Source organism: Caretta caretta, chromosome 9 (genome assembly GCF_965140235.1).
Source record: "Caretta caretta isolate rCarCar2 chromosome 9, rCarCar1.hap1, whole genome shotgun sequence".
Taxonomy (NCBI): domain Eukaryota; kingdom Metazoa; phylum Chordata; order Testudines; family Cheloniidae; genus Caretta; species Caretta caretta.
Genome location: NC_134214.1, coordinates 47,093,052 through 47,108,457, shown reverse-complemented (window position 1 = coordinate 47,108,457; position 15,406 = coordinate 47,093,052). Strand labels below are relative to the sequence as shown.

The following is a 15,406-nucleotide window of genomic DNA, read 5'->3' as shown; positions in this document are numbered from 1 at the left end:
ATCAGAAGGACCTGGGCCTTGTCCGTTGTTATCTTTTCTAGGACCCGGCCGATCAGTGGGAACAGGGGAAAGGCATAGAGAAACTGGCTTGACCAGGACAAGAGGAAGGCATCGGAGATAGTGCCCCGTCCCAGCCCCACCCCCAGAGCAGAACTGGGGACAGTGACGGTTATGCTGAGTTGCAAACAGGTCCACCTGAGGAGTTCCCCACATTTGGAAAAATCTTTGCACCACCTCTAGGTGAAGAGACCGCTTGTGCTGAGAGAAGTCCCTGCTAAAGCGATCGGCCCGCGTGTTCCGGGCGCTCAGCAGATAGAAGGCTTGTAAGCAGATATTGTTGGCTATACAAAAGTCCCACAGCCTGAGGCCTTCGTGGCAGAGGGCAGAGGATCGTGCCCTGCCTTGCCTGTTGATGTAGAACATCAAGACCGTTTTGTCCATGAGGACCCTGACCACCCAGCCCTCCAAGTGTGAGCGGAAGGCCAGGCATGCCAGCCATACCACCCTGAGCTCCTTCACATTTATGTGTAGGGTCAAATCTCGAGCCAACCACAGACCTTGGATCTGAACGCTTCCCATGTGGGCCCCCACATCCCAGGTCCGACGCGTCAGACACCAGTTCCAGCGACAGGGCTCTGCCCCTGAATGGGACCCCCTGGAGCATATTTCTCGGGGAGAACCACCACCTTAGGGAGGTGATCACTGGCTTGGGCATTGTGAGGACTTTGTCCATCCTGTCCCTGGCCTGGGAGAACGCCGAGGCCAACCAGAGCTGGTGAGGCCTCATCCTGAGTCTGGCGTGGCGGACCACATACGTGCATGCTGACATGTGACCCAAGAGCTGGAGGCAGGCTCTGGCCATTGTCACTGGAAATCTTGTGACCGTGTCGATGAGCCCCTTCAGGATCTCGAACCTCTCCGGTGGGAGGGAGGCTCTGGCCGACGGGGCGTCCAGGACCGCCCTGATAAACTCTATGAGTGGTACCGGGATTAAGGTGGACTTGGTGTTGTTTACAAACAGGCCCAAAGCGGTGCACGTGGACAGAAGGAGCACCACATGATCCCGCACTTGTAACCGGAAGCTGCCCTTGACCAACCAGTTGACCAGATATGGGAAGATCTGGACACCCCTAGCGTCTGAGGTAGGCCGCCACCACCAACATACATTTCGAGAATACCCTGGGGGCAGTGGACAGGCCAAATGGGAGGACTGTAAATTGGTACTGTTCCTACCCCACCATGAAACGGAGGAAGCGTCTGTGCCCCTCAAATATACGAATATGGAAGTACGCGTCCCGCAGATCGAGGGCAGCATATCAGTCCCCGGGATCTAGGGGGGGGATGATGGAGCTAGGGAGACCATACGGAACTTGAGCTTCACCATGTATTGGTTCAGGCCTCACAGGTCCAAGATGGGTCTGAGCTCCCCTTTGGCCTTAGGGATAAGGAAATAGTGGGAGTAGTACACCTTTCCTTTGAACTCCCCTGGTACCGCTTCCACTGCTCCTAGGCCCAGGAGCCGCCCCACGGCCCAGGAGCCACCCCACCTCCTGCTCAAGCAGAGCTTCATGCGAGGGGTCCCACAGGAGGAACGGGGGTGAGGTGGGGAGGAAGTAAACTGGAGGGTGTAGGCAGCCCCGGGAGATGGTGTTGAGGACCCATCGGTCCGAGGTCAGCCGTGACCAAGCTGGGAGGAAAGCACACAACCGATTGGAAAAGGAAAACTTTATTGAGGGTGGATCCCTGATGAGAAATGGCAGGGTGCCCCGATCGTCCCATCAAAACCGCTTTTTCCCTGCCTATTTGCCCTTGGAGGACCCAGGCTGAGGGGCAGGCTGAGACTGTCTCTGCGGGTGCCTCTTATAGTCCCGCGACTTCTTATAAGCAGTCTTGTATTTGGAATGTGTGGCTGGAGCAGAGTCTGCTGCGGCTTGAACTTAGGTTTGGCCAGAGCTGGAACATAGAGACCCAGAGTTTGGAGGGTCATGCGGGAATCTTTCAGGCCACGCAGCTTTGTATCTGTTTGTCCGCAAACAGAGCTTTGTTGTCAAATGGGAGGTCCTGAAGGAAGGTCTGTGCCTCGCTGGACAGCCCAGAGAGCAGGAGCCATGACGCCCATCTCATGGATACCGCAGAGGCCATATCTGCTGCATCCGAAGCTGCCTGCAGGGTTGCCCTGGCAGCCGCTATGCCCTCCTCCACCAGTGCTTTGAACTCCTTCCTGTTGCGCTCCTGGAGGGATTCCTCAAACTTGGGCAGGGAGCCCCACAGACTGAACTCATACCGACCCAGGAGAGCCTGGTGGTTTGCCACCCATAACTGGAAGCTCAAGGATGAATACATTTTCCTTCCTTCCAGCCTCCTTGAATCTTTATTTTTCAGGGTAGGGGCTGGTTGACCCTGCCGTTCCCTGTGGTTGACCGACTCGACCACCAGGGAGTTAGGAGCAGAGTGGGTGTATAAGTATTCATGCCCCTTGGAGGTTACAAAATACTTGCATTCCACTCTCTTAGAGATAGGGGCTGTCATAAACATACAGCTAAAGGTATCATAAAATCCCTCCTTACCTATAAAGGGTTAAGAAGCTCAGGTAACCTGGTTGGCATCTGACCAAAAGGACCAATAAGGGGAGAAGATACTTTCAAATCTGTGGGGGAAGGTTTTTGCTTTGTTCTCTTTGTTGGTTCTCTCTGGGTCAACGAGGAATCAGGACAGCGAAAATACATCTCCCAAAGCCCTACTTGAACTAAGCATCTAAATTACAAAAATTTTAAGTAAAGCAAGGAAATGTATTAGTTTATCTTTTGTTTTAGCTTGTGAATTTTCCCTGTGCTAGAGGGAGGTTTATCCCGGGTTTTTTGTAACTTTTAAGTTTTGCCTAAAGGAAAATCCTCTGTGTTTTAAATCTGATTATCCTGTAAAATTATCGTTCATCCTGATTTTACAAAGGTGCTTCTTTTACTTTTTTTCCCCTCTTTATAATAAAGTTCTGTTTTTTAAGAATCTAATTGGGTTTTTAGTGTCCCAGAAACCCAAGGGTCTGGTTTGTGCTCACCTTGTTTATTTTTCAAGCCTCCCCAGGGGGTATAGGTTTGGGGGCATATTTTGTGGGAATAGAAACTCCAAGTGGTCCTTTCCCTAATTGTTTGTCTAAATCACTTGGTGGTGGCAGCATTCCTCAGTCCAAGGACAAATAAAAATTTGTGCCTTGGGGAAGTTTTTAACCTAAGCTGGTAAAAATAAGCTTAGGGGGTCTTTCATGCGGGTCCCCACATCCGTACCCTACAGTTCAGAGTCGGGAGGGAACCTTGACAGGGGCCAATGAGGCCGGGGTTTGCCACAGGGCATTTGAAATTTTTGCTACCCCTTTGTGGAGAGGCAAGACCACTCTGCCCAGTGCTGAGAATGACAGCACATTAAACAGGGAGTCTGAGGGCTCCTCCATCTCCGCTGCTTGGAAGTGGAAGCTCGATGCCACCCTTTTTAAGAGTTCTTGGTGGGCCCTAAAGTCCTCCTGTGGGATGGAGGGAGGAGGGGCCATCATCGCTTCATCCGGGGAGGGTGAGGAGGCTGGCGCGGTACTTTGCATGTCCACTGGCACCGGAGAGTCCACCACCTGGTCGGTCTCCGGGCTTGGTGCCGAGGATGTATGTCCCACCGACTCCTTCCTCAGGGGTCTGGAGAGGGAGGCCGATGGTCCTTCTGAGGCTCCGGCCACTGAGCGAGCCCCCACTAGGGGCTGCGCTGGGGGCCACGGTGCCCAATAGTACCATTGGGCCAGCCACGGGGCCCAGTGCCACTGCACCCGCTGCAGCACCGGGGGAACTGGCTGTTCGGCCTGGCCCGTCGATGGACGACTACGAAGGGAGGCCAGGTTGACACACGACCCACCACTGTCCCTGAACGGGAGGAGCGGTGGTGCCGAAAGTGGTGCCGACTACGGGACTGCGAACCCGATGTGGAGTACCAGTACTGTAGGTAACAGCTGCTCTGCGATCGGCTCCGACGGGCGGACCCGCGCCGGTGATATGCCAGCGATCGACACCTGGTGCTGCGGAGGTGGTGCCGAGGCAGGGTGCTGGAGCGGGACGACAAATGGGAAGGACGTTGACGTCCGTGCCGTGACCGGCTGTGATAGCCCCTCCTAGGCGAGGACCTTTGGCATCGTCTGCCTCGGTCCCACCAGTATTCGCTCCTTGGGGCGGAGCAGTGCTGAGAGTCCTGATCGGACAGAACCCAGCCAGACAGCCTGGTGGGCGTCAAGGGCGATCTGCGTGGACTTTGTCCTGAACGGTTGCTGGGTGGCGAACAACGTCGGGAACGTTCCCTCGACCGAGACCGGTACCGAGCTGGGAGTGACTGCGGAGATCCCAGCGGCGGCTTGCCTCTGGAGCGCGGGGCCGACATCGGCAGTGCTCCTGGTACCGGCATGGACGTGACATCCCAGGCCGCCTGCAGGGCCTCCAGTGTGGAGGGCATCTGGACATCTGGGGAGGCCTGCTCCGAATGGGTTGGACTACTCCGCTCGACTTGAGTCGGAGGCCTAGGGGCCAGTGGGGATCGAGGACTGCCCGACATGGGTCTAGCCTCTGTCTCAGGTTTACTCCGGTGCCGCAGCAAAGAAGGCCCCTTCCTAGACTTCTTGGCACGTCCCGCGGATGGGGAGCGGTGTCAACTAGCTGAAGGCACTGAAGGGTCGCCACGCACTGACACTGTGGTGCCCGGTGCCAACTTGGAGCGATGTGCCGGAGTCAGGGTCAGCACCGACTCCATCAGAATAGCCCGGAGCCTAATGTCCCTTTCTCTCTTGGTCCGATGCTTAAACGCCTTGCAAATCTTGCAGCAATCGCTGAGATGGGATTCCCCCAAACAGCGTAAACAGTCCATGTGCGGATCACTCACTGGCATAGATCGCCTACAAATGTTGCACGATTTAAAACCCAGGGCACGGGGCATGTTCCGGCCCTGGCGCTTTAGCTAAACTAAACTAAACAACTAACTAACTACAGATACCAACACTGAACGAACAAGCAGTTCTGGGGACGAGCTACAGCAAAGCTGGAGCTGAGCAGTTCTGACGCACCTTCACTGGTGGCAAGAAGGAACTGGGGGCAGCGCAGCCTTACACCGCACCATGGAGGTGCCACTCCAGGGGTTGCTAGGGGCACTCCCCTACAGGTGCTGCTAGGGGGAAAATGTCTGGCACCCGTGCATGTGGCGAGCATGCACGCCTATTGTGGAATACATGAGCAATCACTCAGAGAAGAACACTTACTTGAGCATGGGTAGGGGTTTTTGTAGGGAAAGAACAATGATTCCAGGGAGAACACTAGATTTGTTTATACTGTACCATAAAAATTTGCTTAGATGATACATCAGTGGATCGTTTTCTTACTGACATGAACAGATAAATAGACTTTATTGCTTAACATCTTTTGGCTACAGATGGCACCTGTAACACTTATAAGACTTGCATCATTCTCACTTGTAATATTGGCTTTAATCTGCAGGAATGGTGCGGACGTTGCTGATTTTTTCAACCATTTATTAATGCAATGGGAAAAAAAGAGGTGAAGGATTAAACCTAATCATCTCCAGTCAGGGAGCAGTATGGGTTTGTGGTTAGAGCATGGGACAGAGTCGGGAGTGCTGGGCTCTAACCCTAGATGTGCAGTAGATTCTCTGCATGACTGTGAGTAAATTATTAATTCTCGGTTTACTTCAGCCTCCCCAGACAGCAGACTGAGGATGGTACTTCTGTATTACCACTTATCTGGTAACTCCATCAGTGTCTGCAGAACATAACTTGAAATCTAGCTTTTTTGGGGGAGGGGTAAATCCTTCTGAACAGGAACTGGTGCAATACTGTCGTCCTGACTCTACAAAAATAAATTAAGGACTGATTTTCCACTCACTCCCATCAGTTTTGAAGTCTTGATTTACCTATGGTGTGAAAGGAAAATCAGACATTATAGTTCTTAAGGTACAAAGCTACAGTGCTTTGTATGTGATGTTAACTCTTAAGTCTAGTGATGCTTGTATAAATGCCAGGATTATTAATTATTGCACCAGTGGCAATTTGAGCAGAAACATCTGACCACTCTCTGATTGTAACTGGAGTTTGGGATTGTGGAAGGAGCTTGTGCAGAATATCATTTCCCCCCTTACTCCTAAACCTTACAACTGGTTTCCCAATAAATAAATATTTTTTAAATGGTTGCTGTGCTATTAACACAGTATAGTTTTATTTCCTGCTTGGAAAAGTAACTCTCAGAATACAGTTTGTTGGGAATATTTTTTAATATAAGACAATTTCCTGTGAATGTTCAATACTTGCATAACATTCACTGTTTTGCTGAACATTCCTGCCTATAAATTTGGACTCCAGAATGTGTGTGAAAAGCAAACAGGAGGGTAGGAGGGGGGCATGAATTTTCAGAGTTAAAGTAAACTCATTTAGTAAGTTGAATGACCAGTAGTAGGATTTTCTTGCTACATTTTGTGTCACACTAAGAATAAATGGGCTCTGTTGCTTCTGTTTCCTTGGTTGGAGTGTAAGTTTTCTGTGCTGAAAATCTGAAACCAAGGCCCCTCTATCAGGCCCACTGGCAGCTTTATCACCATGTAATACAGTGGAGTGAGACACAGGGCCGTCCCTAGCTATTCTGGGGCCCTATGCAGCCCCCCCACATGGGGGGGGGAGTGTGGGGCCTTGGGGCAGGGAGGGGAGGCTGACTCCAGGCCTCCGAGAGGGAGGGAGGGGCTGGCTAGGGGGGCATGGGGAAACTGCCCCCAAGCACACAAATTTGGGTGCCCCAAATTTCCTGGTGCCCTACGCAGCTGCGTACTTTGCATATGGGTAGGGGCAGCCCTGGTGAGACATATCACACTGTCAAAATAACAGCCAAATCACTGGTTCCAAAAGGCCAATGGCAAGAACACCACACACAACAGAGGCTTGGTTTTAGGGTTTATTTCATCTGCTAACATTCATTCTTGATCTAGACAAAAACAATTAGATTATTATTTTGAATCAATTTTTGTTGTTGTGGAAAGAAAAGAAAACAAACCTTAACACTTCTTTTTGTAGGATGCTATAAATAAATATATAAAGCTTTAAGTAGTACTTGGCTTAAGTTAAACAGTTTTTTAGTTCCTGAAATAAAAGTGAAAACCATACAGATTCAGCCCAATGGAAACACTTTTTTAAAAGAAGCTGAATCTATTTGATCTACAAATGGGGGGGAGGGGTGAACAGGAGTGAAGAGTTTTATTCTAATTCTAGTTTTTACCCTCAGTCACACAACTCCTAGAGATAAGAACGGAGTTCCTTGGTAGATAAAACACACAAGAAAGGGGAAGGAAATGAATGCTCTGCCTGCATTGTCTATTACCACCTCTGCTGTACTCCTTGTACAGCAGAGTGGAAATTAAAGAGAACACAAGTGAAACCTCAGACAAAAGCAAATGACATCAACACAAAATCAGATCAGTTACCAATAAAACTGGTGGTAAATCCTGTGGCTGCTGTTCATGTGCCTGGCAGACTACACATACAGAGAAACTTCACATTTGAGGTGTTTTTTTTTTAAGCAATTAAAATGAATGAAAAGGGGCAATAAAAATAAGTTAAAAACATATTCCAATATGTACAAAACAAATCATGCTCAGAAACCATTTTAATATAAAATTATTCATTATAGTACAGCTCTCTCACTCCAGTATGTAGAAGGGACACCTGGGAGGGCTGAGAAAGTGGGGACTTGGGGGAAGAAAAAGGCTTGATTGCAAATCATGCTTTTCATCTTGGATGGCTAAGAATTGTACTGAAAACCACCAGCCTTAGGGTGGGCAAAGCAAGCTTTGATACCCACGTGCTTATAAGGACCACATTCCCCTTGCCAGAGTTCCTGTAGATAGGACAAACAGGCAGCCACAGATAACTCTGATTGTGTGTGAGGGACACGCTGATCATGGCTTTAAGAGGAACTACTGCTAATTGAGCTGTGCTTTAAAGGCCTGGCTCTCCTAGCATTCAGCCAGCAAATCTCATGTTCATTTCTGCTACTGGAACATGATATGCTAATATTAACAAAATGAGAACAAAAGCTAACCCAGTAGCACTGTGATTTGAATGAAGCAAATTATGTGGACTGCATGCCGAAACATATCCTTTGAAAGACTACATTTAGTAAGCCTGTGTGCAGATTACTGTAGTGCTACCTATTTGTTACCTTCAAAAAATTCCGGTGGGGGAGGCTGGCTCAAAGAATTGGTAATAAAGGGCAATGGAGCCTTTTAACTCTGTCACAACTAAAAGTCATACCTTGCTCAGTAAGAACACCGTCAATACCATCCGATAGCTGTTCAGTGGTCAAGTGAGCAGGTGGCCGCTATGCCTCAATTTAGTTTCTAATGGGCAAGTGTCTGCATCGCTGTCGACAGCCGTACTTCTTTCTTGCTTGTGACGCCAGCAGAGGAACAAAGCTAAGAAGCGAATGACTATGGAGTCGGAACTGTAAGAAAGGTTCAAAAAGCACACTGGAGGCTTTTGATGCTACTACCTATGCCGTCCTTGTGTGGCTAGACACGGGACCATAGGTGCTGGAACTAGGGGTACCAGAGGTGCGGGCTTAAAGTGGTTTCCATCATATACACGGTTTACAGTTTGGTTCAGTGACTCTCAGCACCCCACTACACAAATTGTTCCAGCACCCCTGCATGGGACTGCAGCTTGCAAGAGTGACACAGTCTGAATCACATTAAATTCACTCCAAAATTTGCTTTCCAAGTGTTCTAACAAAAACTCAGGCAGGGATGCTATGGAAGAGAGACCAGCCTGAGAAGAAAGGAAATAAAAAACAGAAAAATGACCTGTGCTTAATGGTATTTCATTCACAAAGAATCCTCTGTCCTGAGCTGTTTTGCCTGCCTCTGCCGCAATGTAAGATATGACTGACTGGGCAAAAAGTTACAGGACACAGCATCCTTTCCAGTCAATACTGCACATTGTTCAATGGGCATGACAAAAGGTGGCATCTAATTGGCTAGCTAGTGTTTGTGTGGGCAGGTATCTCATTCAGTATAACCATTCAGATTCAGGCTCATCAGCAACAACACATTTCAAGCAGTGACGTTTCTCTTTTCAGGAGTCTAAAAGCACACGGGGGCCTGGTTCTTGCACTTATAGCTGTGCAAAGGGCAAGCAACGTGCTACTGGATCAGAATTCTCTGCACACTAGTGGGAGCATGTCACACCTCTTTTTGCACAGGTGTAATGATGACACAAACTCTAAGAAAGTGGAGAGTCAGGCCATGGTCTTTCACTAGTGCCAACAATGCAGCTCTCCAATGTAACCACTCACACTATACATTACTGCTTGGATAAATTCCCATAAACACTTCATAAAGATCCCAACAGCAGTGAAGACTTTCCCTGGAAGCTCCCTGCAATCATAGCAGGAAAACAATGTAACAGCTAGTGTTATATTGACTTGGGACCTGATTCAACTCCCATTGAATTCAATGGGAGTCTTTGTCAGAATCTCGCAATTGTCTTCACTACACCTACTGCCATTATGAAATATTTCCTCGCTTAATGAAGAAGGATTGTACATAAGAAGCTCTAAATGTATAGAAAGTTCAGGGAGCAGGAGGGGAGATGTATTGGAGGAGAGGGGCACATATTTAACAACAACAAAATATCTGGCCAATAATTCCACTGGAGTTTCGTAAAGCAGATGGTGTCTATTAATTTAAAACTACACATACATTTTTCATGTTATTGTAGCATCAAATAATCTGCTCCTAAAAACTGGTACCACTCCAAATTGTAGTACATATAAATCACAATAAACTACATTCACATTATGTCAAAGAAGCTCCTTTAAGCCCACTAAAGCAAGAAAATTCTGTGTCAGACAAGTGATGTATCCTACAGCTTACTGCCTGGCACCCAGCCCTTAAGAGTAAATTAGTGTAAGGTTTGGCCAAACAGCTGGGCATAGCGGGCTGGGTATCCTTTGTTTCCTTTAATCACACTTAGAATTTATCTTTGCACCATTTTGCACTAGTTAACTCCCACAACACCTCTTTGTGGTAAGTATTATTAACAAAGAGCAGATGGGGAAACTGAAGCAGAGCTGAAGGGATGTGGCTGAGCCAGGATTTGAATATGGAAATTTCTGACTCTCTGGACTGAGCTTAGACCACTAGAAATCATCATACCTCTCTCTTCTTCCTTTTGTGGGTTTAAGTGAACTGTTAACAATACTCTGTAGTTTAATTTCATTTGTTGGTTACTGTAATATATTACAAAGCAAATGTTGAAAAAAAGTCTACTACTGACACGCTCTTGAGGTCAGAGGTTCCTTCTAATTTTGAACCATGTAGACAGATACACTAAAATTCAGCCAGTTATTTAGAGCACATAATGCAGAAATAACCTAGACAGACTGGGCCAAATTCTACTGTCAACCTTGCTTGGGCAGCTTCATTCATTGTCAACCTTTGTGTAAATGAAGGCAGAATTTGGCCCTCAGTATAATAATTGTTCTCAGAACTCAGTACTGTACCAGTTTTTATAGTACTTTATGGGCAAGCACAATATGCTTTCTTATGGAGCTGTTTGGATGCGTACTTTGAATATGGATTAGTTTAGTAACCATTTGTGCATTATGGATCCATAACACTGAATGCAGTGAGAAGCCTTTGGGTAAAGTTTGATAGTGTGCACATAAAACAGTTGCTTTTTATAGCTCATGTATAGTTTTGTGGATAAACAGCCTGTAAAATTGCATTTGTAAAAATCAATGTTTTCTTTAGTTACAGCAAAACACACGAGCGCTGGGAACTAGCAAACACTGTTATTCCTAATCCTGGAATTTAGAGGTGAAGGAATGGGTTGTAACACCCTCTGCCCCCAAACCAAATTGCTTTGAGGGGGAAGTTTTTCTTCCACATTTCAGCCTGGAGCAAATATTTATGGCCATGTTATACATCTCTGAAAACCGGGAGTGGCTCTTAATGGAAATACTGACAGACCCTGAAAGAGAACAACACTAGCAGGTGTTGATTGATAAGCCTGATCTAATATAGCACTTTAGCATGTCTCAATATGGTTAAAGTTAAGATGTGCTGGCCCAGGCTGTGAGGGCCTAATCCAAAGCCCACTGAAATCAAACGAAAGACTCTCACTGACTTCAATGGGCTTTGGATCAGAGCCATAATAGGGTTATATTTTAACCCCAAGTGTTGCTCAGGATTTCTGTCCAGATACTCTGTCATCTTTCCTCTCTTTTAGGGAAGAGCACCTACAAAAGAAAGCTGTGTTGCTCGGAGTTTATGTCATGGAAATCAGGCAGCTTCTGCAGCGGGCACTCACCTCCCCTGCAAAACTCAATTTGAATTCTACAGTGTTGGTAGTAGTGTGCAAAGGCAGAGAGAGAATTAAAATACAAAGCGAGCAACACTTCAGTGAATTCCTGTAAAGGGAAAGACAACTCTGTAGAAAGGACATGCTGGAACTGAATATATCATCTCTCTGCCTCTCCTCCTGTGATTTCACTGTCATATTAGATCTGCAGTTAACACAGCCTCTGAAAATCAAGGTGTCTCCCATTTTATTCATACCTCACTCAAAACAGTAGCCAGTTCAGATCCTAGGGGCCAAGTAACAATGGGTGATGCATGGAGCAGACAAAACCTGCATTCTTTTCCATGTCTCAGACCAATGCAGAAGTGCTTAGAATAGCAACAGCAACGACAAAAAATAGACGGATTTAAACAGAGTGTAGGGGAAACGTGACAATCCACTGCTGTTCTCTGAATCAATGTGAGTAGGCAGATGCTGGTTAGACTGCCACCGGACTGGGGAATGAAAGTTACCAGACTCTCTAAAAATGAGAAGGGTGCTGGTCTGATCAGGGCCTGAGACTAAAAACCATAACCATTGATTTCCCTTTCCAGGTTTATGAGTGCACCTTGTTTAAAATATGATCTACAGAAAGGGCCATTCTGCCAAAATACAGCATGCACTGTCACCAGATTAATTCAGACCAATAGCAAGAAATCTTAGTGCCCTGGAGCAAGGTCCCAGACTGCTCTCTTTGGAATCAGTGGAAATTTTGCTATTGACTTTGGTGGGAGCAGGATTGGGAACATAATTTATCTTAAAAAAATAGCATTTTTGAAATTTAGGTATGTGTAAGTACATGTGTTCTCTGTAATTAAGATCTCATTTCACACACTACCCCCCCAGCAAAATAAACACGTCTTCATTGATAACTGAGTACTTGTGGGGTATTACTGGAACTCTACCTGATGCATGCAGGTGTGATGCTATTCTCTCTCTCTGCTTGGCTTGTCTCATGTACAGAAAAGGATTTTCATGTGCTGTTTACAGGTGACATTGATTAAAGAATGTACTGCACACGGGAAGGGGTGACAAGATTCCATCTGTGTGTTCGTGAGTGATTCTACATGGAATTTGGTTGGCGTTTATTTGGCTTTTGGAACTTCTTTGTGAAGCAGAAGCTGAGGATGTTTGTGCATGAATTCACTAACTATTGTTACTATGGTAAAGTGGTGTACGTGTGTGACACCAGTGCAATGTATCAAAACCATTGTGCTAAGTATATGTTCTAGGCCACAGTCAATTTGCTTTAATGTTTCTCATCCTCTGCTGTCTTTCTTCTTTTATTTTTATTCTGCTCCATTTTCTCAACAGTGGTTGCCATTTGCGTCTGAGCAGCTGCCCCTGTGGCTAGATCATACCCTAATAGCTGAGCATGCAATCAACCTTGCCACTACTATCCTTAGTTTAGCAAAACAAAAATAACCCCTCATTACCCTTCCCCCACAAAAAAGAAGGGAAACAAAGGGAAACCTTGATTTTAAAAAATTATCTATATACATGTGTGTGTTTGTATATCTGTCTTTATACTCGGGAAAAAAAGATTAATAAAAGATCCTACCTCTGCCGTCTGTTTCTGAATTTGGGAGGATAAGAAACATTACATTGTATTTGGCCTCATAAGTGGGTGGCTGAATTTGTGCATTTTTAAATCTGAGTTATAATGTTGCCCCTTTTTTGTTTTTTAGGTATTTATTTATTTTTTTAAGAATCTCATTGGTCTTGTAAGAAACAGTAAAAAGACCCCATTGTTTAAAGAAGAATTCTACCTTCTGTTTTACAGACTTGCTTTTAAATAAAAGATTTGTTGTTGGTGGTTTTGTATTTTTATTTCCACGATCTTTTAACAGGAAACCCTAGAATCCCATTCAGTATAAAAGTCTGCCTAGGCTACCACTTCTCTATAATATGGCTCATGTAGTCCTCAGTGGGCAAGCGTCCTTGCTCTTCTGTCTCTTCCTTGGGAAGTGCCTCATTGGACCGGTGAAGAAGCCTCTCTTCCCGATTCTTTATCCTTTGCTCCATCCTCTCCAGCTGCCGCTTGTACTGGTAGCGCTGTTGGAAAAGGTCCTTTGCATAGTCATAGAGTTGCATGTCCAAGTCATTGAGCTCCTCAATCCTCCGTATGGTGTTGTTATCCACCTCCACTCCGCCTGCCCTTGTACTGTTGTACTGCATGAAGGGCCTGATGAATTTCAGATTAAAAGTTCTCTCAAACAGGTATTGAGTCTTCCTCTGGAACTCTGTCAAGCCAAAAAAGGCCATGTCTCTAAGGTTCTTCTTTGCACTCTCTAACAGGATCTGTGCTCGCTTGTTCTCGGGGATAAAAGACATGTTGTAGCAGCCCACCAAGCTCAAGTCAGCCAACATCCTCACTTGGCGGTTGTTTGCCAAGTTATACGGGCAATCCATGAACTCTTGCAGTGTGCATCCTGACCAGTCTGTGCCTTCATAGCATGATGGCAGCTCTTCAGGGGTTGGTGTCCGACCATCACACATATGTAAGGAAGTTTTCCAGGTAGCTCCTCGTTGGACGTGCCTCCATTCACTGAGGTAACGGGACACAGGGTCTCTCAGCAGCGTGATGTAGTAAAATTTTCTACAAGAAGAAGAAAAAAATATTCAGCATGTGACAAACTGTAATGTGGCAAGCTGGGATCTATGGCACAGAACAGCAACAGTCAGTGTCTCAACATTCATTTAATTTACCTCTCACAGATTCTTTTCTTCCTAGAATCTGTACTGCTAAGCAAACTGAGTGACACCAGGACAGTGGGGTGGGAGGAGGTATTGTTTCATATTCTCTGTGTGTATATAAAGTCTGCTGCAGTTTCCACGGTAAACATCTGATGAAGTGAGCTGTAGCTCACGAAAGCTCATGCTCAAATAAATTGGTTAGTCTCTAAGGTGCCACAAGTACTCCTTTTCTTTTTGCGAATACAGACTAACACGGCTGTTCCTCTGAAACCAGGACTATGTTCTCCTCATAACTCATCTTTTCCATTTTAGTCACACCAACTCAGAAATCTCTCTCTGGGATATCGCTTTCCAGCAACAGACAGCAATGTCAGAACAAATCATCAGGATTCAACTGATCTACCAGCCTCATAGACCAACTTTGGCTTTAGGGTCTGACTGGCCTTTCACACGAACATGCCTTTCCGGAGTCAGCCAAGACTCACGCGATAGCACTGGCCAATAACTGATTTATTTATAAACTGACCCAATCCCGATCACCGCACCGACCTATTGAGTGGGCCACCTAGCACTTCGGTTATCTCGCTGCCGCACTGAACTCAGAAGTCTGCACTGAGGAATGGAGCAGCAGCAGCAGGATATATTTTTTTAAATGGGAAATCAGGAAGAAAACACACTCTTTGTGGAAACAGATAAGCCGGGGGGGGAGTCTACCCCCAGCACCTGCTAGCTCCCATTTCAGTTGACCCACACAAATGCAAACGAAACAGGAGAAACATTCTGATATCCAAGTGGGATGGGTACAAAGGCAAGGCAGTCAAGAACAACATACATAGTGATAGAATATATTTTCATAGCTCCGAGTATAGTGGAGTGTATTAAAATGCAAATGGCACCTTAAACTGTATGTCTGATACCCTGTGGTGTGCAAAGAGTCACTGCAGCCTCAGTTCATGGTGCGTGTGGCTACCCAAATGTTCTGCGTCTCTCATAATAAGAGTAGCCAATTACCAGTTCTAACTGGAGCCTGACTACAAGGCCCACTAGAGTTCTTTCACTGAATTCAGTGGGCACTCGATCAGATCCTTGGTGTGAAAGGCTTCTAGCTGCTAAAGAAGGCAGGGTATTAGATCCACTGAGGTGCCCCAGGCTTATCTGGCTGTGTGATGTCATCTCCAGGTAGGAGCACAAGGGGCTTTACTGGAGTAACAGGACACATAGGATACTCTGTATCTTGCCCTTCAAGAAGGATGTAGTCTGAGGAGAGGAGCAGAATTCTTTTCTTGCTAAACAAGG

The 15,406-nt window shown here is 46.4% G+C and overlaps 1 protein-coding gene across 2 annotated transcripts in view; it reads right to left on the bottom strand.

Moving 5' to 3' along the window:
* Nucleotides 1-6,958: 6,958 nt before the first annotated feature.
* Nucleotides 6,959-15,406, bottom strand: part of HS6ST1 (heparan sulfate 6-O-sulfotransferase 1) — a 273,400-nt gene continuing 264,952 nt past the window's right edge. For both annotated transcript variants that reach the window (XM_048863785.2, XM_048863786.2), the window contains one exon: nt 6,959-14,012. In XM_048863785.2, coding sequence (XP_048719742.1) covers nt 13,304-14,012 — 709 coding nt within the window. In that variant the 3' untranslated portion in view covers nt 6,959-13,303. The remainder of the gene's footprint in view (nt 14,013-15,406) is intronic.